This window comes from Pagrus major, chromosome 5 (assembly GCF_040436345.1).
Source record: "Pagrus major chromosome 5, Pma_NU_1.0".
NCBI lineage: Eukaryota > Metazoa > Chordata > Actinopteri > Spariformes > Sparidae > Pagrus > Pagrus major.
In genome coordinates this window covers 7,431,354-7,457,449 of record NC_133219.1, presented here as the reverse complement: position 1 = coordinate 7,457,449, position 26,096 = coordinate 7,431,354, and the positions used below count along the sequence as shown (strand labels likewise).

At 40.1% G+C, this 26,096-nt stretch overlaps 1 protein-coding gene across 1 annotated transcript; it reads left to right on the top strand.

The window, feature by feature from the left end:
* The first annotated feature begins 268 nt into the window (after positions 1-268).
* Positions 269-26,096, top strand: rasal1a (RAS protein activator like 1a (GAP1 like)). The gene is made up of 21 exons (XM_073466706.1): positions 269-424; positions 721-777; positions 2,358-2,471; positions 2,867-2,928; positions 5,177-5,306; positions 5,872-5,953; positions 6,433-6,573; positions 6,725-6,816; positions 8,373-8,490; positions 8,664-8,817; positions 12,123-12,187; positions 12,467-12,579; positions 14,076-14,268; positions 14,469-14,606; positions 16,505-16,649; positions 19,470-19,642; positions 21,307-21,444; positions 22,977-23,112; positions 23,650-23,770; positions 24,174-24,244; positions 24,354-26,096. Exons 1-21 carry the CDS (start codon positions 360-362, stop codon positions 24,500-24,502), a joined length of 2,457 nt encoding a protein of 818 aa, XP_073322807.1. The 5' UTR covers positions 269-359; the 3' UTR covers positions 24,503-26,096.

Below are 26,096 nucleotides of genomic sequence, written 5' to 3'. Positions count from 1 at the left end.
GTTAAATATGAAAACATTACATCTCAAATGCTGCTGTAAATGCAATTTATCCGATCATGTTCATGTCCGAATGGACATTTCTGATGATTCATACAATTGTCCTGTTTAAGAAGAGCTGCTTTAAGACGGACATCGCCAAAACCCGGCTCATCTGTCCTCAACGTGTCCCACAGTGTTCAGCCTGCCGCACTGACTGGGATGGATGCATGCGCGTCTGTGTCGCGCGCTACTGGTGGGCTGCGCGCCGTCACGCGCTGAAGGTGGCATGAAATGAAGAAAACTCAGAGGGGAGACCACTGTTTATAAGAGCGCGTATGGGAACATAGGAGGAACTGGATTAATAGCTCACTCGACTCAAAATGGCCAGAAACACATCTCTGTATTTCAGAATTGTCGAGGGCAGGAACCTCCCCGCCAAAGACGTGTAAGTAATCTGTGAATGGCATGTGCTTCTGTGCTCAAGTGTCAGAATAGACAGACTCAACATTGTTTAAATGCATCAGGTTAGTCAGATGAAAGAAAAAGTTAAGCCTCCATTTTCCTGGTCAGGCTGCATTCCTGTGGAATAGTTGAAGGAATTATAGGTGAGAGTCAGGTGTACATGCTCAAATTGACCTCAGCGTATGTGGAGACGTAAAATGAGCAGTGTAACACATGAGCAGGTAAATTGATTGACTATGCTTAAATGTCTCATTCTTTATATTTTCTCGTCATCTTAAGCTCCGGGACCAGTGACCCATACTGCATTGTAAAAGTCGACAATGAAGTTGTGGCCAGGTGAGTTCTGTCTGATTCTTAATGAAGATATGTGCATGGAAAGCATTTTTTTTTATATCAAGCTGCAGCTAGAAGATGTCCATTGTCTGTTTTTGAATATCTTCATCCCAGGTGAGATATTTGCGTTAGTTTAGTGTGTGTGGCTGTGCTCCCGCTGCTCTGCACATGTAAACCAGGCTGGAGTGTGTATGATCAGAGTGCTGGTGCCCACGGCGTGGCCCCTCCAATGCAGAGAACCTGATACCGGTCTGGCCTTTAAAACACCCGCAGGTAACCATGGAGAGGCTGCATCAATTATTGCAGGGAGATCCTGGTGTAAGCAAGGAGAATGCTGGGAGCAGAGTACACAAGTTCAGAGGTGCCTGAGTGCAAAAGTACAGATGAGTTCATCCTCCAAATTATTCAAACACAGCAGCTACAGTACAGTTTATTTCCAGGTTGTGTTGTTTGACAGCCAGCCAGATTACTCTCCAGAAAAAACATGTTTGCTGTTGGGGTTAAATTCAGTGGCTATTGTTCCATCTGGCATCATGAGGGAAAACGGCACCATGATTCACTGCAGACACTCACACTAATTATCTTGTACTTGTGGTGTTAGTGGCCAACTGACTCCTTGAGTGTGATGTTCATGGATGATGTGGCTGTTAGATCGTGTTGGGAGATAACGATTACAGGACACTCTTAGAAATAGGAGGTTTTATCGCAATAATACAGGGTTCAGAAATTGTTCCGATTGTAGGTTATATTAAGGAGTACAATCATGTCTTTTTATGAAACACCTCTTGTTTAATTTTAAAACATAAATGACTAAAATTGACAAAATGTTCCAAATCAGGAACCACTGATCAAGGAATAGATAAACAAAACCACAAATCTGACCAGGCAGTCATTGCCTGTATTCAGGACTTGAATGTTTTCAGTACTATTTTTTTATAGACACATTCAGGCAGCATAAAAATGTATTGATGTTCTTTCCTATGTAGAGTCTGCAATAGTTTTTTAAGCAGGACATTTGAACTCAATGTAGAGCAGTGATTGCTTACCTTTGTACCATGTCATGCCATAAAATGATGCACTGCCTGTTTGTGAAGCAGCATATGTCACAAAGTTGTAAGCAGACCTACTAAAGGGGGATTTGTCAGGATGTTTTAGTTTAACATTTTCAAGGGCTAAGCAAGTGGAATTCACAAAAAAGCAAATTTTAGATAAACGTAAGAAAAAAACAATTTGATTTTGTATTTTTTACATATTACTTGAAAAGCATATGATCTGTTGTGGTGCATTGCTGGTACAGAAAGATGTTGCAGCTTTTGGTACAAAATCTCATTGTTGATTAGTTTTTTTTATAGCTTTGATACTTTCGATTACTGTCGAAAGCAGATGTCATATTGTTTGAAATGCATGGTATTGAAAAAGCACTAAAGTATCAATACTTTGGCCAACCTTTTCCTCAGGCACACTACAAAGTGGGGAAGTGAGGGATTATCCTGCTTTCACAAGTACAATCATGCCATTATTACTCTACTGGACTCTATTGTTGCATACATTCATGTGAGGTCTGGTTAAACCTCTCTTTTCAGGACCGCCACAGTATGGAAGAACCTGAATCCTTTCTGGGGTGAAGAGTACACGCTGCACCTCCCCATGGGGTTCCACTCACTCTCCTTTCATGTCATGGACGAGGACACGATTGGGTAAACTGTCATCCAAAGTTTCCTCAAAATCATTCCATCTTATTCAATCACAAGTTTTGACTGATGGAGCTTGGCAGTTGTTTTAAAGTCCTCTAAGCCAGGGGTGTTTTCTTAACTTGGCTTATGATTTGATATATTTGGGTCAAAACCTCGTGTTCACTTCAAATGTTTTGGGAAGAAAAACACCAAGCTTTGAATAAACAAACATCATGAGGCAGATGGTCGCCCAGACTGAGTGATTAAAGGTTGTTTTTTCCTCCTCTTCTCGTGACCACCAGTTCTCTAATCAGCCTGTCTTCAGATTCACCTCATTTAACTCCAGCAAGATCAAACAACTTTGATCGGATTTTCAAACGCCTCTGTCTCATAATCTCTTCTTTTTATCTGTTCCACAGCCACGATGATGTTATTGGGAAGATAACTCTGAGTAAAGATGCCATTGGATCTCAAGCTAAAGGTATGACTGAACCGATCTGCATCAGTCTGTCAGATGGTGGGTGTATGACCAAAGCTCAGAGGTTAAACATACATGGCTTCCTCTGAGCAAGTCAAAGGTCTGAGTGATTGAGGAGAGAAGCCGTTTTTAAAACTGTGGGAATGTCTCTTAGAGTTCTCTCACACATTTAATTTGTCCAGGAGCCATTTTTTGTTGTTTTGTTTTTAAAAAAAACTACAAGGTGTCGCAGTTTGAGTTTAAATGTCACAATCACAGTACATCCTCCTTTATTATAAACAGACATACGTATTTGTGTTATACGAGGATGCCCAGAAGAAATTCTTCATTAAACGCTGGCAAGCAAACCTTTCTTTTGTTAATGAAACAAGTTATTTTGAATATTCTGGATGCATATACTGAAGTTTTTTGATGCATTCATCACATTGAGTTGTTTTTTTTCACTTACTCCCCCTGCCGCAACCCAAATCTAAATCATCAATCAAGCCAACTCAACAAGTGAGTGTTATTTACTGTGCGTTCATGTGCTGTCTGAATTATCGGAAAAATTTATTTCCGAGTGGGAAAATTCCCTCTCAAGTTGGAACAACAACTCGGAATGTCTGAAACATGGTGGAAAGTAAACATTGGGTTGATGGTGAGAGACTTATACCAAACTCATGTATTGTATAGTCACTGTATCATTTCCTTTGCTCTTCCTTGTCACTCAAATACTGAAAACAGCTGTTAACATGTTGTTTAAACGCTCTGAGTGAAAAAAATGTGAATCAACTTTTGCGTTGTTTTTTTGGCGTCCACGTCGCTCCCACATTCCAACATGACACACATGAACACACTGAAGTCCGAAGAACAACTTCCCACCTTGGGAAATGGGACCAGCGGAGGAGCACGTGAACGCAGCATTAGGACTGTGTATTGTGGATATTATGGAAGTGAGCTCAAAGTCCACCCCTATAGGTGTCCATGAGGCTTAGCAACATTACTGAAAGCCACGACACAAAAGTTGAAAATCAATCTGAAGGTATACCACACTTCACCACATTTTTAACTCAAATATTGATGTCTTGTAGTTCTTTAACAAAACAAAAAAAATGGCTCCCACAATTTCATTGGCTCACATTTAATGTAATGAAATCAGCACTCACGCTGATGACTCTGCTGGAGCTCGTCTGCATAAAGGGTTTTTGGGGTTTTTTCATAAACCGTCCTATTGTGTGGAGGCCCACAGCGCTGTTAAATGAGCAGAGCAACCAAAGCATTTTAAATGGCTCCAAACCATTTATTGTCTGGCTCTCTAACAAAGCCTTTAACATTCAAGAAAGTGCTCACAGTGTTTACCTCAGCATGAACTATAGCACTTTCTGAACTGTCTTGGCCAGACACACAGCTTTTAAAATCACGGTATGTCGTGATGATGTTGCAATTTTATTGGATTGCCCAAAGTGTTTACCAGAGTATGTTTGCTGCATACTGATGCTTCTCTCCTGAGAGCCACCTGGCGTGGCCTTCACTCCTGTGATTAATTGCTACAAATGGCGGTACTGAGTCAGTTACTCCCTCACAGGAGTCTTCTCACAGTCTGGCCTTGACATCGTACCCAAGCTTGTGTCTGCTATTTCTCAAGTGATGAAAAAGAACACTTTGAATTCAACATGACTGAAATGTAATTTACATGTTGTTCAGACTACCAAGGACTGTACTGCAGGCTTTTCTTTGACTGTGCATGCCTTCACCTTGTCTTGTATTCGCAAGGATATTTGCTCAAAATTTGCTATTTTAAAATATGTAATTACCCAAACATGTAAAGATGATCATTAATTTGATTAATTAGACATATAAAATGGCCACTGCAATTTCCTAAAACCCACAGTGATGTCATCAAGTTGCCTGTTTTCCCCAACAAAACTGCAAATCCTTAAAATTCTCAGTTTATTGTTGAATAAGACAAAAATGATGCAAATGCTCTCAACAGAGGAGCTGGAACTTTAAGTGATTATGAGAAAAGTTGCAGATTATTTTTCTGTCGATCAACTAATTGATTACGTGATTCCCTAATTTTACTTGCTCAGCTCTCTTTTTGTTGGTTAAGAATAATTTTACATTGACAGTCACTAAAATGATCAGTTAATGAATTAATTTGTAAGTTTACTAAAAACAATATAATTTGCATCCCTACCATTTATTATCGTTTATAATATTTAACGCAGACATGAGTGTTTTAATTAGTGATATCTCTGTGTGCTGTGGTCAGGGTTAGACAGCTGGGTGAACCTGACGAGAATCGACCCTGATGACGAAGTCCAGGGAGAGATCCACCTGAGTCTGGAGCTGCTGAAAGATGCAGAGAAGATCAGCCTGCGGTGTAAAGTCATTGAAGCCAGGTAACATAACTGTGAGATTGAAATCCTTCAGCTGCAAGAAAATGAGCACATTTACAGATAGCTCATGACCAGGGGGGTCAGTAGACAGCATGTGCAAATATAGTTTCAAAGGCTGAGACTATCATTTATCTTAAATGTAGTTAAAGTGATTAATTGGTCATCAGTCAGAAGTTAAGTTTCTGTAGCTGAATCCTTGCAGTGCCATCACTGCTTCTGTGCTGACATCTTATCGGCATCACCCTGCAGGCGTCCACACCCCCCTTCTGAGTCATCCTGCCACTATCGCACCACTCACTGCCCCATCTGTGCGTCCCGGGCTACAGTTTCTCCCTCTCAGGCAGGGCACTAATGAGCATGTCAATCAGGGTCTGACACTGTGTGATTCAGACGTGCATCTGATGAATGTGAATTAAGTTTGAAAGGATGAGGTCAAGTAGAAAGTCTTGTTTTTTTGCTGCTGCCCCACACTAACTAATTGAATTTGCAGAACAGGTACCAGGAGCTTGTTGAGGTTTTTAGTGTATTGATCACTTCTGATGTCCTTTTGATCCGGTGATACCCGCAGAGACTTGGCTCCAAGAGACATTTCTGGAACCTCTGATCCATTTGCAAGAGTTATTTTCAACAACCACAGTGCAGAGACCTCGGTGAGCTCTACAGTATGTGTGTAAATGGACAGTATGAGTCGGTTTCAGCTGAACCTTAAAGGAACAGTTCACCCAAAAATGAAAATTAAATTATTATCTACTCAGACGTATGCAATTGAAATAGTCAGGTGAAGTTTAGTAATCCACAAAACATCTCTGGAGCTTCACAGCAACAACTGAAGGTGATGGGGACTTTATAAAGTAGAAAAACAACTGAAAACAAAAAACATAAAATGACTTCAGACAGCTCGTCCAGCGTAATCCAGGTCCCCAGATGCCCCAAGATCCTAAATTGATTAGAAAAGACGTTATTGTCATTTTTAGGTGAACTGTTCCTTTAAGTACACATTCTTCCATTGTAATTGATGGTTGTATGATGTCTCATTGTCTGTCATTTTATTTCATGTTAGTGTTGTGAAGTTTAGTGAAGAGAGATCTTGTTTTAGGGCTTCCTAACAGCCCTACCTGCTGGGTTTTAGATTATCAAGAAGACCCGTTTCCCTCACTGGGGAGAGACCCTGGAGCTGGAGCTGGACCCAGTGGAGCTGAGCGAGGAGGGTAGTGTGACTGTGGAGGTCTGGGACTGGGACATGGTGGGCAAGAATGACTTTCTGGGAAAGGTGAGGATGCCATAATTAGTACGATAATCCATATTTCATAGATTTCATGTTCTGATCGTGACAGTACAGTACATTTTCCCCATTGTAAATTCTTTAATGAGTTATTTTTCCCTCCTGGTACTGTATCCATGTTTGTTCTTTATTTCCTCAGGTGGAAATCCCTTTTGCTTGTTTGCACAAGACACCTCTGTTAGAGGGCTGGTTTCGTTTGCTGCCCTTGGGAAACAATGAGGTTGACGCTGGGTGAGGATTATGGGTGTGCTTGTTTGTTCAATGTAGTGAGTTTGTGTGTTTGTATAACTGAGTCAAGAACTTTGCTTTAAGACTCATACTGATCAACAGTATTCACACAGTGTTTTAGAATGCACTCAAGGAAAGTGTCTGTTCCTCTCCATGCCGTCTTTCAGGCTTTTCAATGAACATTCACAGGTGTAGAGCCAGGTCTCTGACAGCATCTGTTCCTTGCGATAATTTTAGAACAAAGGGAGCTGAGTGAAGCGCTAAAGGATGGCGTCAAAGTAAAGTGAATCTCAGAGGTTTATTAGGAAGTGACTCAGTTATTTAGGGGAGTAGAAGCTGGTTAGAGACCTACTTTTACCAAAGTAATGAAAGTGTTTTGGCTTTTGAAAGCAGTGTGAACAGACCTTTTTCACAGTTTTTTTTTTAACGTGAGGACTAAATAAGAGTGTCAAGATTCTGATTCTGAACCAAAAATTGATTGAAATGATCTCTCAATTTTGAAATCAAAATCGGGATCAACAATTCTCCCAATATTTTTTTTCTCTCCTCCTCCGCATATTTGTGCACACCCGAAGAACAAAAAATATCATACCAGTTGCCTTTAGCTGCGCTTCCGGGCACGTATCATGTGTACACAAAGACGATCAATTGACTGCCACCAGAGAAAGCTGTTGGGTTTATTTTCTTTTTCAGAAATCCTTTGGGAAGAGGGTTTACTTGTGACAGGTTTCAGAAAACAAACTTTGTAACAAACTGAGTTTCTATCTTTTGTTGTTTATTGTTGAATCCCAGAAGGATGTTATTTTTGGTTGTACTCAGGGATCTTTATTTTTGGTGATTAGTATTTGAACTTACCTAAACTAAAGAGGAATTAAAAAATGTAAATCACAGTTATCAGGATAAAACCATCTGTTGATTTTAACTTTTCAGTGTTTATGAAACAGTCATGTGATTCCTCTGATGATTTTAAATGACCTGTAACAGCAAACGAGACTGATATTTTTATATAGTTATTATTAATGCCTGTGCTCGGGTCCAATCACATATAAAAACACATATAAATACATTACCTCTTCAAATGCACATGCCTCCGTCATGCGCTAGCAAAGATCTTCATGACAGCAGGCGCTGGTGATGTACTGCTTTTGTAGAAAAAGGGCGGCAAGAATAAACCAAAACTGAAAGTTCATTGTATTCACTTAAACAAATCCTGATGCATAGCTGTCTGTGCTGTAAAAAAAGTTTAAATCAAAAGAATCGAATCGAATCGTGACCTTAAAATTGAAAGTCAAATCAAATTGGGAATTTTAAAAATCGTGCCCTAATTTTAAACAAATCCAAAGATAATCAAGTGTCTAACTAAGAGAAAAACAAAGTAATCCAGGGGCTTATGTTTGTTAAAAAAATGCACCTTTCCCACATAAGCATTCTGGCTGCTTTCAGATTCGCCTTTCTCCTTCCCTGCCAGCATATTTTAAATGGAGACTTACCTCATAATAAGATCAGTGTGTGCAGAAAATCTCTCTTACTCACTCTGGGGTGTTTTGCTCTGTTGCCAGTGGCAAGCTGGGGGCTCTGCGTCTGAAGGTGCGTTTGGTGGAGGATCGGATCTTGCCATCTGTGTACTATCAGCCCCTCATTCACCTTCTGGTGGAGTCTGTCATCTCCCCTACAGAGGTCAGCATCACAATTTGTCTTCAGTACTAATACTGAACCTTTCCCTTTTCTTAATCCACACTTTTTTCGACTCAGCCCGGTTCACTCAATTTGTGTGGGATCCATATGACAGAAAAACGCTTTGTCCGTGTCAGCAGCATGTTTTGGTTTGACCTCAGTCCGCTTCTCACCAGGTGGAAGACAGCAGTGCGCTGACCATGCTGGAGGAGGTGACCACGGTCGAGAGCCGGCAGGATGTAGCCATGACCCTGGTGAAGATCTACCTTGGCCAGGGCCTGGTGGTGCCATTCCTGGATTACCTTAACACCCGGGAGGTCAACCACACCAGTAAGACTAAAGGAACAATATTAGAAGTGCCAGCCAAATACACATCACATCCACAATACAAACGTCCACCCTCTGAAACTGCTGTATCTTAATCTCTTTTAACCTGATTCACCTTAATGTTTACTGTTAGTCCTGACCCCAGAAGGACAAAGCCTACAAAAAAATACATTTCCCCCCTTTTCCATCTCAATATGAAGTTTTTTGGACTGTTGGACTGTGTTGTGACTGGTTTCAGCCTGCTGTAATCAGCTTTCTGCTTGTTTGTTGAGTGACTGCACAGTACATGGTGCCGTCAGGGGCTGTTAATAAATTACATACGTGTTAATATGTAGAGTGGTCTTAAGATGTGTTTATTTATTTATTTTTGTTCACTTAGTAAATTTATGTGAAGTCAATTTGTAATGTTAATCTATCTTCATGGTGGGGATGCAGATTTTAATTCCTTTAATTGATAGTTGGCTGCCTTGACAATAGATGATCGTTCAGTCATTAGTAATATATGAAAAATCCTGTTTCCCTTAAATGTCAGTGGTTAAACTGTTAACCACTGACATGATCTATGTTCAGTGCAAAATTAGAATAGGCTGCATTAGGAGTTAAAAGAACAGATAAAGTAAACACCAAGTTACTTGAATGATCAACTCAATATCACAAAATAAAGACTTGATTTTAAATGTGGTGCTCCCCCCGTCGCTATTCAACAACAACTAACCTATACTGAGGCTACTAAACGGCTAAAATGTAATAATATCAGTTTGCATAGAAAGTCTTTACATACAATTACTTGTATTTTAATTACAGACATTTTCTCATACCAGTAATTTGTATCTTAAAAAACAAAAACAACAATAAATTGTGGTCTGAACCAAACCACAGATTTGGAGAAGTGTAATGTTGGATATACAAAGAGTCTGAATACTGTGTACTCTAGCTTGTGCTTCAGAGAGCTGACTCATGTGCTCTTGTCACATAGAGAGGCATTATTTTAATTTAACGCCTACATACATTAGCTTAAAACATGTAACAACTGTGATTACACAATACTCAGTGTGCATAAGACCTAAGTTTATCTCTATTAGTCATGTTCTTATTAGTCAGAGTTTGGGACATGCGTGTTTGTTATTGCTCTGTTCTCCAGAGACCTTCTGAGGGCTGCTTCTGTTTAACTGTGAATTGACATGAAGGTCTCTGAACACCACGTTCACGGTCTGTGTGTGGGCAGCTTAAGTCTACCAGCACTATATTTACTAGCTCAATGCCAATTATTTACTCACCCAACAGTCTTTTCATGGCTTCTCTTGTGGTCTGTGTTAGTCATGTTTTTGCCTCCGCACCACGTCCCCATTGCTAATTCACACACAGAGTTTGGCTCTGGTGGTCTTTGGGTTCTGTTAGTGTAGTTTGAGATAATAAGCATAGTGCCCAAGTCTCCATAGCAACTCCACATGATCCAAACGCTAACTGCTTGATCAGGAATAGATGCTGTGAGCAGCCAGACATTAAAGTTAGGCTCGGGGGTAAAGAAAAGGGAAATGTACTGTACACCCACTGGGCTGCATTGAAAAACCCAGCCTTCCCCCATATGTCAGCATCTTTGAATCCAAAAAATTTTACCTGGCAACCAAGGCCTGTCAGCATGGATATTTTAGTACTGCCACCTGGAAGGATACAAACATATTATATCTAACATTTCTGCCTTTAAATGCTTAAAAATGACTAAATCTGTGTTATATATTTTATTGAGTTGTGTACTTACATTATCCCACGTGTTTACAACAATTTTCAAACCCGGAGAAATCTGATTTTACTAAAATTAACAGCGTGTTTCATTTGTTCCCCTGCTATAACTTCCGGGGAAACATTATATGATATGTCGCAGAGAGAGGAAATAAGGTGGTGAACAAGACAAACAATAACGTGAATAAAACTTCAATACATTACCTTGTCCGTAAACATTTCTGCCTGAGTCACTTCAGGAAGATAGAGCAACTCCCATGATCCCACGCTACTTCACAACATCATCAAATTGTTTTCAGACCCGTAGCAGCAGTACTTGTGAAACTGAGCCTTGGGTTGCGAAAATTTCAATCAATTCTTGGCTGATAAACGAAGATCAAACAGAATAGAAAGCATGCACATCTACCAGACCAAGAGCCTGTACTGAGGGTGGAAACAGCCGAAGGATCCGCACACTGCATTAAGAGCTTTCAATTAATTTAATGAAGCCATGTGTCATTATGTGCTTGATGAGGCTCTCTATGAAAGCTTAAATGTAGCTTCATTACATTCATTGGAAACTATTAATAGGGTGGTGGGACCTTTTTCTGTTACTGCCCAAAGATAAGCATTAAACTCTGTGTCTTTTTAGGACTATTTGGGGCATTAAATGCCGTTTTCAGACAGACAACAGTAGAGAGATGACAGGAAATGAAGTCAGTGTTCTTTATATCTCATTATTTAAACTACGTGGAGAGAGCCGACTGAGATCACTTAGTAAAGTGACGCAAGTAAAGTTTATGCCAAAAATCACAAGTTTATCGGAAGGGGCTTTATAATGAGAAATCCTCCATCTTTGTTTCCTTGATTCAGATGAAGAAAAATTAAAAAAGATTGGGAGAAAACTCCTGAAGAGCAGACAGACATGTGATAGGTGTTGCATGAAAAGAGACAACAGACACATAAGTTGCTCTTTAAATTTAGCTCATATTTTCATATTTCGATATTTCTCTAAATTCTAAGCTTCTGCATCCCTGTTACAGTTTAATAAACTGTATAGTTATTGTGTTTTATGTTCAACGGACAATTTGTAAGATATGGCTGGAATTTTAGTTTTAAACATTCAAAAACAAACTAACATTATCAACAGAGTGTGAAGATACATCAGTGCTGTCGTTACATCAAAGACATGTGTACTGTGTTGCAGTGATTTCTACTGAAGTTAGCATGCAAACCAGGTAGCCCCGACCTGTCCAGTCTCCTGGTAACACTTTGTACCACAAGAGGCGATAGTCTGACAGCCCCCGAGGTTTCAACTGGGAGATAATAGCTGCAGTATGTCAGTGCGGGATTGCTACGTTTCACAAGCTCTTTTAGCTTTTAGTGTAATAGAGGAACGGTAGCTAGCTACAGCCAAGGATAGCTAGCAATGAGCAGCAGTTGTCGGTTACTTTGGTGATATGCTGCTTCCCGTATTTTTGGTACTACCTTGAATTCTCTTCCATATTTGACAAATTTCATCTTTAAATGTTATTGATTAATGTATTTCTATAAATCTTACCAATCTCTCCTCTGTTTTGCTCTCCTAGCTGATCCAAACACTTTATTTCGCTCCAACTCTCTTTCCTCCAAGGCCATGGAACAGTTCATGAAGGTGTGTTGACGCGTCTCTTTTATTTTATCAGACATTCTAAGTAATTGATTTTTCTGTCTCTGCTGTGAGTTATTATCTCTAACCTTTCAGTCATTGTCCTCCTTCCTCGTCTCTGTTACATATATGTTGAGTTAGTTTCATGTCTTCTGCTCCCCTGCTGTATCATTCTGTGTCTTGTTTACACTTTCTATGATGCAGATTTACACATTTAGAATGAAATTCTCGTTAGCACAGATGCACATGAGATGTCTTCAACATATGGTACTGTTTTGCTGTCAGGCTGTTGGCATGCTGTATTTGCATGAGGTGCTGAAGCCCATCATCAACCGCATCTTTGATGAGAAGAAGTACATCGAGCTGGACCCATGTAAGATCGACCTGAACCGCACAAGGTAAAACATAATGCCATTATTGTATTCTGACCTAATAATAGTAACAGATCTGCTTCACAGGCACTTGTCTTAAGCCACAAATGATATGAGTGGATTTCTGGTGGTAGGTTTTTGTGTGTAGTTCACAATCTGTGTGGTAAAATGGTCGAATAGTAAAAGCTGCCACAGGAGAAAAACGACTTCCTTAACGCTTCACCCTTGAGAGGAAGACATCAATGTGAGAAAAAGAAAAAAAAAAGGCTGCAAAAAGGGGGAAGGCTGTTGCTTGGCAACTGCTATGAGCCCCCTGAGATGTCTATCTCTGACATGGAGGGAGATCATCCAGGATCTGACATGCTCTACGTCTGCAGTACATCTGCCTGCCGTCACCTTATTTGTTGTCTCCACTCCCTGTGTAAATATGTCGCCAGATAATTCTGCCGTCAGTATCTCTGTTTTTCTGTCCAGTCGTTGAAATAGCATGCTCTCGCATGTAATGACATAATCAGGAACACAGAGGTTATCAGTTATATTGTAAGAGACATTGTAAATTTAATTAGCGAGCTTAACTGAGTGTGTTTTTTACATGATTCAGTCAAATATATATACATAGATTCTGGTCCTTCGTCTTATTTGAAAGACTATGTGTACTCAATAGGTGCTGACACAGGGATGATCGCTGAAATGCGAGTTATCCAGACATAAGGAAAATTGCATTTTAAGGCAAGGTGTAAATGCGTCTTCATCAGATCTGACTGACCACATCTGGTGTTAATTGGCTCGCATTGTGCATGCATATAGGTGTAAATGCAGTCTGTACATAACACACATAACAGACATAACATAACACTGATACAGATATTTGCACGTAGAACACAAATTGTTGTTTAAATTAAGAGTGACAGCAAATGAGAAAGCTAAAAGAAACACACCTCTGATTACTGAGTGTATGTGTACTGTGTGCCATGAAACACCCAGAAAATACGTTATGCAGGCTTTCTGGTTTTGGATTCTTAATCAGACTGCTTTTGTTGCCTGCCGTTGTGGTGCCTGCCTTTTTATTGTCTGTATTTTGTTTCCTTGGATTTCAACTTTATTTTATTAAAACTTGCCTTTTGGTTTTATACAAATAAAGGAAAACATTTACATACCTGTTACATTTGCTGAATTTACTGGAGGTGACAAATAATTGAAAACTTTTTGTAAACAGTGTTTTATCATGTTTATAGTTTCCTCTAACTGAACAACTCACAAAATTCTGTGATTTTTTTTTTAATGTAGTCTGGGGCTGATTTGCTGCTACCTCAAATTACTCAGGAGCAGGTTTTGCTCAGGAGGAATGATCTGATCTCAGTGAGGATAATGAGAACACATTAAATATACGAGGTTAAACACAAAGGCAAGATGAGATCATTTACTATCCAGATAACGTGTCTGAATCCAGACAGCATATTAATACAAGGTGTAAATGGGTTGAGGGACTCAATCATTTACAGTGTTTATCTTTCTCTCCGAAGACGAATTTCATTCAAGGGTGCCGTGTCAGAGCAAGAGGTGCGGGACAGCAGTGTGGAGATGCTGCAGAGCTACTTGACTAGCATCATTGAATCAATCGTGGGCTCCGTCGATCAGTGTCCTCCTGTCATGAGAGTGGCCTTCAAGCAGCTACACAAGAGAGTAGAGGAGCAATTTGCTGAACCAGAGAATGAGGTCAGTCTGGAGGAAAATGCACAGAAGAAAAACAGCTTGAAACACCATCAGTGCATTATAATGTATCTGTAGGGATGTGTATTTGACATTCAATCGTTTTACATTAACATTACATGTTATATATTCAGCTACGGCTGTGTACCTGAGAGAAAACATTCAGGCTCATTAACTTTCTTGTCAAATTGACTCCATTTGTACAGGATGTGAAGTATCTGGCCATCAGTGGATTCTTTTTCCTGCGGTTCTTTGCTCCTGCGATCCTCACACCGAAACTGTTCCAGCTGAGGGATCAGCACGCTGATACGCGTACGAGCAGAACTCTGCTGCTACTCGCCAAGGTACGATAAACAACACAGACATACACACAGACATTGCTATGAATAATTTATTCATGTCCAGACATCACAGTGCAGAAGTAAACAAGTGGATGCACTCAGTATGAGGCTACATGCTGTCTGCCAACTGTGGGGAATTTAAACAAATAAATATGAAGCAGGGTTACAACATATGATGTTTATACTATATGTACAGTCCTTTTGTAGTTTTGCAGTGAAGGCCAATACCAGCACATGTACCACTGAGTCGACTTTTTGCTTTTTCTCCTTGCTAGGTTATTACATAATGCTGGTTATTTAACAATATCTAATTAAAGATATAAGATTTCTGCATCAAAATGTCTAAAAATGACTGGACCTTTGTTATGCATTTTGTTGAGTAATGTACTTACATCCCAAGTGTTTCCAACAGTGTTCAGACCAAGAGAAATCGACAAGTTTACTCAGGGTAATGGTGTGTTTAATGTGGTCGCCTTTCCCTATTAATTATGGCGAAACATCAGATGATATGTCAGAGAGTGAGGAAGGAGAGAGGCAAACGTTACTAACTGCGACAGAATAAAGGGCTGCCCACACCAAGAACAATCACTTTAACGATAACGATGTGAGCATCCACACTGATCGACAATAGCGATCTATAAACGGCGGCACAAAGCGTGTGCTGCACACTCCAGCTGTGGCGACACTCGTCAGATAAGGAAAATGGATATTGATGACCTATTTTTCACAGCACAGAGAAACAAAAAAAAGGAGAAATGTGTCAACAAAATTCTTCAGGGACGAGAGTAGTTAGAAAAATCCAACACTATGTTACAAGAGTTGTCGTCCTTTAACAACAAATTTGAATCATACCTTGTGTGGGTCAACATCAGTGGTCCTGGCGATCGTCAAAGAGCGAATCACTCAGCCATCCACTTGAGTTACAACAACTTTTAAAACGGTATGTTTAAAGCTATTGTTATAGTTATCGTTCTCTGTGTGGATGGCCCTTAAAACTTTTATACATTACCTCATCTGTGAACATGATTTCTGTCTAAAGTCAGACAGATTTCCATCAATAATGAATTACACACAACAACTACGAACAACTCCTCCCACGCTACTCTACTTTTGTTTTTTGGTTTTGATTAAGAGACCTCTAGTGGCAGATGTATTATAATATGTGTTTGAATGAAATTTTAGTTTTATGTCAGTGAACTGTAATTGAAGAAACATAACACGGTGTTAGTGTCCTGGAGGCTGGAATTAGAGGAAGGAATTTGTGACAACTCAAGATCCTGCACAACATGACTTGGCTTGCTTCACCAACTACACCAGGAATGCAGTGGTTTTAAAGGGTCATTGTTTACTTTAAAAGTTTAAACAATGCCTCCTTCCATCATGCTCTGCTCAAACATTTCTAATGGATCAAATTACAAAAGACACCACAGACAAAACATTTCCTTGTAACAGAAGAAAGGTGTCTAGCAGGTTATAATGGAGCGTTTAAATGTAAAATGGTCACACTCGAATAAAAACAGGGGTTTCCTGGTCACGTGTTAAAAGATAAGTGAAACCTCGCTGCTCTCCCACGTGTGGCTTTGCGTTTGCTGTCCATGGTACTGAAGTGCTGTTGCCATGGGTCCTCTACAGAGAAAGGGAACATGCTATTTTTACCTCTGTGTGGCTGCGACCAGACTCAGTTCAGTTCAAAGCCCAGCTTCAGAGAGGTGTGTAGGGAGGGACTTCCTGCCTGGGCGTGGGCCGGACAAAGGGCCTCACAGCATGCTTGGCCTCAGGGACCCTTTTGATCTCCGACTTTGAGATATGCAGTCACTCACACTGAGTTCTGTCAGTAAGTGCAGGTCTGATGTGCTGGAGATGTGAGTGTTGAGTGGATTTTGTGTCTTCGTGGTCGCCAGGCTTTACAGAGTGTCGGGAACCTGGGCCTTCAGCTGGGTCACGGGAAGGAGCAGTGGATGGCGCCTCTTCATCCCATCATCCTCCGCAGTGTGGCCTCCGTCAAAGACTTCCTGGATAAGTTGATCGACATAGATCACGACATTGGTAAGACTGAGCACAGTGAACACAACCAGAGGTGGAATGTAACTTACTACATTGACTGAAGTACTGGACACAATACCAAGTATGAATTCAAGACTTGAGTATTTACAGCTTATACTGCTTGAGACCTCGACATCATGACATCCCAGAGACAAATATTTTACTTTTTACTCCTCTGCATTTGTTTGACATCTTTAATTACTTGTTACTTTTCAGATCACTATGTTTAATACCCTTCATGTTCAGAAAAAGAATGGGTTCTCCAAATGTGTTAATTTTGAATGTCTGAATAATAAACTGAAGGATGAAGTGTTCCTTCATGTATTGAGAACTTCTCCTACTTTTTGAAGGAACTGTTCGCCTAAAAATAAAAACCAGTCATGAAAAGCTGACTTTTTAGAGATACGTGGTTCTCCAAGGACAGCCACACTACATGCATATGATGATTTTATAGAATATGATGCATTGCTGTAGATTAAACTAGCCAACAATATATAAATGAGTTAGAATGAGCTCAACCTTAAAGTGATGTTCGGGTCTTTTGATGAGGGGTTGTATGAGGTACTTATCCCCAGTCAGTGTATTACCTGCAGTAGATGACTGTCAGATCTCCCCTGTGTGTAGAAGCAGCAAGTAGCATTGACAGGGAAGCAGAGCATTGTACTGCTGTACAGAGCACCGTCAGCAAGACTTATTTTAGCCGCCTCAAAGAAGGCCCTCCTAAAAATATATATAGCCGTTTAAGTGTATGCTATGTTCTGAACATTTTTGATGCTTTACATGGCAGCAGACAGCCGCTGGAAGTCCAACCCAAACATCTGATCTGCGGTGTAATACAGTGCGCGACAGGCATGGCTGCACTTGTGCGTAGGAATAAGGACAATGCACAATTGAGGGAATGTGGTGCCAAAGGAAAGGGCTTTCTGACGGCAATGTAAAGCGCCAAAATGTTTAAAATGTAGCGTACACTTAAACAGATATGCTCCACGCTGCTTATCCACACAGGGGGAGAGCTGACGGTATGAGAGCTGACATCTACTGCAGCAATACACTGACTAGGGATAAGTACCTCATACAACCCCACGTCAAAAGACCCAAACTATCCCTTTAAACATCGACAGCAGTAAAATGCAACATGTACATTAATGTGGCAGTACTATGAATCAGTGAATCATATGAACCAGTGTTGTAAAAAGTACCCAAAAGTCATACTTTAGTAAAAGTAAAAATATCATGTTACAATATTACTTTGGTAAAAGTGAAAGTTACCCATATGAATAGTACTTAAAGTATCTGATATTAAATGTACCTTAGTGACAAAAATAATTTTCTGGCAATAAATGTCCTTAAGTATTAAAAGTAAAAGTAATTATACATGCAGAATATTTATATAAATGTATATATTGTATACTATGGGTTGACTGACTAGCGGCCTGGACGATCACCAGATCTGATATTCATCAGTGTTTTTTGTAATCTCATAGCCTATAAAATGAATTAATTTAAAAATGTGGCACTGTGGCTCTGGTGCAGCATGTGATCTGCAAAGTAACTAGTGACTAAAGTTATCAAATGAATGAAGAGCAGCAAAAAGTACAATGTCTGTGGTGGAGTGGAAGTATAAAGCAGCAGAAAATGGAAATACTCAAGTAAAGTACAAATACTTAAAAATTGTACTCTGGTAAAATACTTCATGAGAGTACTTAGTTATATTCCATCACTGTATAATAGTAAAAAGACTGAATGAAGAATGAATGCATGACATTTACCTGTAGTGAAGTATTTTCACACTACTTCCACCACTGAACATATCACTAAACTTGTAATGAAAAGGAGAGGAGGTCATGCTGTTAATCAGCCACAGACCAGCTGTTAGCGTATCAGCTCCATCAGGATTAAGTGAAACAACACTATGGCTCAGTGGTGAAATATTCATAACTCACTGGAAAAGTAGAAAAGAGATGACACGGTCAGCGAGCTGGCAGGGAGCTGGAGTGAGAAGCCGCAGACGCCGCTACACGCCACACTGCTTGCACAACGTGTCTTGGCTGCTTTCTTACTGTCATGTGTCAGCGAGGCCGTTTGTTGTGAAACATCTTCCCCCTCTGATGTATCATGTTTCTGCCTCCTTCTGCACATCACACCCACTCTTTTCTCTTAAAGGCCACTTTGACATTTAATGCTCTTCGGGTGGATTTGTTGGACAGAAGAGGATGCTTGTTATGCCTCTTTGAAGCTGTCTGTCATGTGGTGATGGAGGAGGCCGAGGTGCCTTCAATAACAACGTGCTGAACATGAAGACTTGCACTGTACACGAAAAAAAAATATCTGCCTACTGCCTATTAAGTATTTTAATTACATGTAAATTTCAATCTAATTCTATTACATAAGTTCGCTGTATATCTGTCATGTTGACTTAATATGTATAAATTAAATAACTATGAGGGTGAGGAGACAGAATGACACATTTGTAATGCATTACTTTATGTGTAATAGTTGAATAATGTAGAAGTTCCTCTTAACTTTACATGTAAAAATTGTATAAACAAATACGTTTATGTTCAAGTCTGTATTATTTTACTTTAATCAGACTAAGTCATTAAATGTATTTACAATATTTACATTGACTCAACAAACGTCCCAACAAATGTGACACTTGACATTAAACTGTAAAAGTGTACATGTAACTAAAATTCTTTTCTACACATTTTCTTTTTGTGTAGTTTAACAAAACAACAGTTTATTGTCACAGCACCACCTTGTGTTTATGTGGATGAACATGCCATTACTAAGTGTTAAAACTCTTGTGACTTCCTCCTGCAGTGTCGGAGGTGCCACAGAGGGCTGTCTTCATGCCCTCAGTCACTGTTAAAGAGGGGTACCTCCACAAATACAAGGCAGAGGGACCCCAACTGCTCTCCCGCTTTGCCTTCAAGAAACGCTACTTCTGGTTGACGAGCGAGACGCTGTCCTACGCCAAGACACCTGACTGGCAGGTTGGTAATTGAACCAATAGGACAGAGCTTTATAATCCAGCCACCGTGTCAAGATGTGGCTAGTTAGTGTTTGTAAGGGGGGCATTTTCTAGTTAAAAATGCACTCATTACACTTTCAGAACAGAAATTTGAACGAAAAATGTGTATTTTGGAGATTTTCTTTCCACTGGTCTGAAAGAAGACATTTTATGTGTAGTGTAGTGTCTCACCTCAGAGGAAAAGTTCACTGTAGTCCACAACAAACTTCTGAAGCTTCATCATTAAACAGCATTGCGGCATTCTCCTTAACAACAGAAGCAGATAGGGACTTCTTTTAAAATGTAAAAAACAACCGAAAAAACCCCAAAAACAAAACATAAAATGTCTCCATACCGCTCGTCCGGCATAATCCAAGTCTGCGGCAGCTCAGAGATCCCAAACTGATTTATAAAGAGATGTTATTTACACCCTTTCTAAGCTGAAATCTTCACTATAGCTGCTAAGGTAAAAGCGTCAGTGCGCACCCTGTTTGAAATGGTTGCACCAGCTCAACTGCGCATCGAGGGTGTAAATACCATCTTTTCAAATCAATTTAGGATCTGGCGAGACTTGAAATACACATTATGAGCTGTATGGAGACATTTTATGGATTTTGGGTTGTTTTTTTTACATTTTAAAACAAGTCTCCAACTACTTCAGTTGTTCAGAAGAATGCTGCAACGCTGTTTTTCTCCAGAAATCTTTTGTGGACTTCAAAACTTCACCCAACTTTCTATCCACATGTGGGTGAAAAGATAATGACTGAATTTTTATTTTTGGGTGAACTTTAAATCTGTCTTCTATCGTGACGTGTGGATATTCATTTTTAATAAGTAATGTCTACCAGAGAAATGCGTACTTATTATCTTTTTCATAAATACAAAAATAGATGTGAAAACTAAGAATCATGTGAAAGTGACTCATCCATTATTATTAGAAGCTGATATGGCTTCTGTTGATGAATCAGCCTCTGTGTATTACCTCTGAAGGACATTTATCAACTTGGCTCATAACAAGAGGAAACATTTTAGTTGTCCCCAGCTCGCTTCATTATTTTTGTGTTGGTCTCCTTGTGAGAACATCATTAGTGTTATTAGCATGTGGTGCCCAACCCTGTGATAATGATCTCCTCTCATTCACCAGCCAGAGATTGAGAGAGGGGGGAGACTGAGAGCGGAGCAGGCTCTCTCCACCCAAGTAAAAAGCTCCTCTCTTTGAGCCAGTCTCGTCTTTGTGTGACTGGAATAAAGGCGGTGGGTAATTGAAGGCTGTGGATATTCATGCTAACATTGCAAATCAGATCGCAGACAATGTCCTGGCCCCTTTCCTCAATGTTGGAGCACTCCAGTCTCGGTGAGGCGAGCTCCCATTGGAAGTGGCTGATTTACACTTTAAAGTGGCCTTTGCTGCCATGCTGATCTCATCTTCACTTCCTCCTTGTCTTACCCTGTTCCTGCTCTCCTAATGTGTGCAGAATATTTCAGTATTAGACGCTGCTCCACTAATTTGCTCTGTGATCAAATGTCTCTTTTACTTCACTTAAACCTCCGTCTACACTGCCTCAGGCAAAAGCACGATCCATCATTAGCAGCCTGTGCCTTACTCGTGGTAATTGGTGTTGTGGTTTTGTGGCTGAATTGTTGCAGGTGCGCTCCTCGATCCCCATTCAGTGTGTGTGTGCCGTGGAGAGGGTGGATGAAAATGCCTTTCAGCAGCAGAATGTAATGCAGGTCATCACCCAGGACAACGACGGGCAGCTGCACACCATGTACATCCAGTGCAAGGTGCATGGGTACTGACACCAGCCAGTCACCAAAATCATTATTTCCTAAATCCATTACTTTGTTGACAGTTTTTAGATTAGAGTTAAGTAAGGATTCACTGAGGCCTTGTCCACATGTACACAGATATTTCTCAAAACAAAGCTTTTTCTGTGTGTTTTGACCTTTCATACTCACATAAACAGCACTTTTAGGTCACTGAAAACAGACCTTATAGATATTCAGAGTCTCTGAACATCTGGATGGGCAGAAATACAGATGTTTGGAAACTATGATGCAGGCAACCATGTTCGCTTCTTGATTTGGTCTCATCATTGTATGTAGCATCATCGGCAAATGTGAACTCGGAGTGTGTGTTACTATACAGTGGAGTGTTTGAGTTTGTACATTGACGGAATGGACGTTGTATTGTCCACATTTAGAGAGACACAAACAGGCATTGAAATACAATGACGGAAAAGAAAGACAAAAACTGCCGATGATGATGTTTGAATAAAAATAGCATTATCCAGGAGGATTCTTGGAAGAGCAGTCACGTTTAGCTGCATCATCATTTTTGTCCTATTTTCAGGAAAAATTACCAGTTGCCTTGGTAACAGCTGGTACCTGTAACTAGTGCTGGGTATTGTTAAAAAAAATTTTTAGAAATGTATGAAATCTGTTTTAACAAAAGATTACATCACACACAAACGTAGTGAGCCCCGTCTCCTGGGCATAACCTAGTGTTTGTCCTGCGTGCCTCAAGACAGACACAATTAGACCTCGGCACATCAAGCATGCTGCATACTTGAAATAACTCCTTAGGTATTGAGTATTTGAGAGAGAGAGATGTAAGAGTCTTACAGTTTGTTACCCAGCCCTACCTTTAACATATTTAATAGAAACTAAATGTAAAAGTAAGCAAGTAAGGAAAAAATAACCAAAATTTAAAAATCATTCACAGTATTTTCTGTAACTAAGCCACCAAACACAATCTTTCTCTTGTTTACACTGGCATGCACATGCCTAGTGCACGTGAATCTTAATGTCTCAATCTCAATGTGATATGTGTGTTCAGGTGTATTAGTATGGATGGAGATCATTTCTGAATTGGTGCTAAAACCCTCGTCTGAATGTAAATCGTTTATGTTTTAAAACCCTGTTTACAAAATACCCATGTACATGTGAACTTAAATTAATACCTTTTATATAACCTTCTTTCACAGAAAGAATATTCAAAAGCCTTTTGAGCTTGCTATACAACTAACTACTCTGTAAGAATTTTTCAGAACTTAGATAGCCTCGTTAAACTGATGACAGGGATGTCACGAGCCAGTACCTCATGGGTGTGCCAGTGCAACATTTATTTGGCACATTAGATAAACTTCATTCTGCTTTCTTTTGGAAAAAGTAAAATTATTGTATTTATATATTATTTCATTGATACATGAGTTTAAGAAGGAACGTTAACTTCAGGCATAAAGAAATAACAATGGTTTAATCTGACTACTTTTTGGTTACAGTATGTGGTAACTGGTGTTTTTCTGTCTGAACAGAATGTGAATGAGTTGAACCAGTGGCTGTCTGCGATCAGAAAAGCCAGCATCTGCAATGAGCGCATGCTGCCCTCTTTCCACCCGGGGGCTCATCGCAGTGGCAAGTGGACCTGCTGCCTGCAGGCGGACCGTGCTGGTAATCCTGCGTTCATCACTTCTGATGCTGCACAAATGAGGGCTGAGGATGTCACTGTTTAAACTGTTTTTAGTGTAATGTTTGAAAAATGTAGCAGAGACACACCTACATATATGTAAAATTACACACAAGATGCCTCCCAAAGGATCATCAGAAATGAACCCAGGCATAAGCAGCATTGTCCATCAGCATGCAGTCTTTCATCCAGACCACAACAGTTCTTACTTTCCTCCTGGTCCACTAACTTGTACCCGGCTTCAAACAGCGAATGAGCTCCTGGCGATTCATATTTAATGGATAAACCCCAAATTTGTAGCTGCCATGTTTCTGTTGCTTCAGTGGAGAATGAGCTCTGAGAAACATAATATGATTTTCTCTGACCAATTACATTTAGTCGCTGTCTGAAAGCCTTTCTCGAGCAACAGACTCATTTTATCAGCCACATTTATATGACGTGTTCCCTAATGTCAAGTTGAAGGATATGTTGTGTTTTCCTGTGTGTAGAGCACCATGGTTTAATAAAAGGCTGGTTCTCAGTTACAGGCTGCAGTAGAACCCACTCAGCTGTGACTCTGGGTGACTGGAGTGACCCACTGGATCCTGACGTAGAGACGCAGACCATATACAAGCAGCTTCTCCAGGGCAGAGACAAACTCAGGTCAGTTCAGAAAACAGTCTGTAAACATCTTCAATTTGGATGCAGTTCAATTACTGGACACTAGAGGTCTATGTTGCAGCACAGGAGCTCTGCTGCCGCTGCTGCTTCCTGTCAACAACCAAATGTTTGTCCCTCCTTGAAAAGACCTCCTTGCAAAGACTAAGCAGCTTCTAGAGAATAGTTTGTGATTATATGATTAATGACCTTATGATTCATGTTGAAACATCTTCCCCTTCTGATGTCTTATGTGTCACCCTCCTGCAAATCATACCTGCTTTTCTCTTAAAGGCTAGTTAGACATGTGATGCTCCTCAGGTGGATTTGTTGGGCAGAAGTGGAAGCATGTGACGTTATTCCTACTTGAAGGTGATCTTATGATGAATGTTTCTGACTGATACTGCAGGAAAAAACACCTGGAGGTGCCCGACGGTGATCAGACATCCAGCAATAAAGAAAACTCTGACATTCTCCCAGGTATGGCTGCAGCATCTAAAGTGTATTTTTTACTGTTGTTTGTGTCCTTATGTTATCATCATGATCATCTATTTTGGTTTGACAGCATTGCACACTTTCTTTTTCATAGATGGTGCAGAGTGCAACGTTCAGCTAATGAAGTCAGGTCAGAGCGTTGCAGCTCGGCTGTTGTCGGTGATAGAGGATCTGGAGCAGGCTCACGCCACTTTCCAGCGCAGAGAAAAAGAGGACGGCACTAGTGTCATTCTGAATCCCTAGACTCGACACAGACTGGGGTCCACTGACGCCCAAAAGAAGAGGGGGGGGGGGGCGCCCAGCATCCTGTACCGACACGAGCAAGCATCAGAAATCCACTGCCTTGACTGTCAGGGAGAGTAAAGTGGCCATAGGATGCGATCTCCTCCAGCCTTTAAGTATATTTCCTCCTGTAAAGAGCAGAGGGAATCCTGCCACTTTGAATATTTTTGTATTCTCCAAGTGCCACCGGCTTCAACAGCCCGGCTGGGGAGAGATTATGATACTTGACGATAAAGAGGGCCGAGGGACTTTAAAGCATGATCTGACTCGATATTTTTTATGTAGATAACAAGCAATCCCTTGCATGGCCTGCCTGCATCCACTTGTTGTGAAATGTGAAAAGAAGCTTTTATATTTTGAGATACTGTACAGGACCTCGGTCGCACATTTTTATGCAAAAAGCTTGTTGTAGTGTAATCTACAGTACCTGAATGTAAGGTGTTTTGATATTTTGCTTTTATCAACGTTTTGTTTTTTATTGAGTCAATTGATCACCATGGTTGAAAATGTAGCAGTGACATTAACATTATAGGTCAAACCACAATGAGTTTATGAAGCGCTGGTGCACATGCCACAGTATAACGCTGCCTGTACAGTAAGCAAAATGAATATGATTTTAACCGTTGCTTTGGTCCCTTTATACAAACCAATGTGCTTCTGTTTGGTGCTATGGCCAGTCAACTTAAACGTTTGGTTCTGATGTAATTTGCATATTTAAAATGCCCTTACTTACTTAATGTAGCCATTTCTAAAGTCATAAGGGTAATACTTACCTTTCCATACATATAAAAGATCAGTCTTTAATATAACAGAGACAATAGACGTTACAATGATGTGAGATATTCCTATTTGATATGTTTACATTTACTTAAGATTTTGGTGCCACTACATTGGGCTCACAGGTGTCAGGATACGTTTGAGATGCCAAATTTGTTTTTAAAAATGTTTAAAATTTCAATATCTAAACACTTGAATCACACAAGGACACACAAACTGTACACAGACATGTTGTAAAGCCATTTCCCGGTCATGATCGGTGTCTTTCCAGTAAACAGAGGTCAGTGATTGTAATGGAGATCAGATCTGTGATCTCTCATATCGCCTCTGCAGGCCGCCTTGCCTGTGGAGCTGTTTAGATTATATTCTGGTGCAGCTACTGTAGTGTCTGTCTTTCTTTTTTAGAGGAATAACTGTGGACTAGTTATGTGTGGAGTAAACATTTTCACTGCCTTAGAAGTAACACTGTCGTACACATTCCAGACATGACAATCAATAGGCTGCGTTCATATGGCGTTTTGATGTTTGCTGCACTACAACCTTTGTTTTAGTGATTTGCCACTTCAGATCTATCACACAATCTTTAAAACTAGAGTAAACATCAGATGTCGCTTGTGAATCTTGATATTCCCTGAAAGAGGGCTTTTATTTTGAAAAAGAAAGAAGGGAAAACACTACTGCCTGTACTTTATTTTGCAAACACACCATGATGGTTTGTTCCAAGTGGATTGTTACTGTGAACTAAACAACTGTATTATTCAGTAAACTCTTACAGCTC

What these genes read in the sequence shown, in the direction of transcription:
- rasal1a (XM_073466706.1), top strand. Translation starts at nt 360, where the DNA reads ATGGCCAGAAACACATCTCTGTATTTCAGAATTGTCGAGGGCAGGAAC. An exon ending in CATTGGATCTCAAGCTAAAG is followed by an intron (nt 2,929 to 5,176) that starts GTATGACTGAAC and finishes TGCTGTGGTCAG; the next exon opens with GGTTAGACAGCTGGGTGAAC. An exon ending in CCGGGAGGTCAACCACACCA is followed by an intron (nt 8,818 to 12,122) that starts GTAAGACTAAAG and finishes TTGCTCTCCTAG; the next exon opens with CTGATCCAAACACTTTATTT.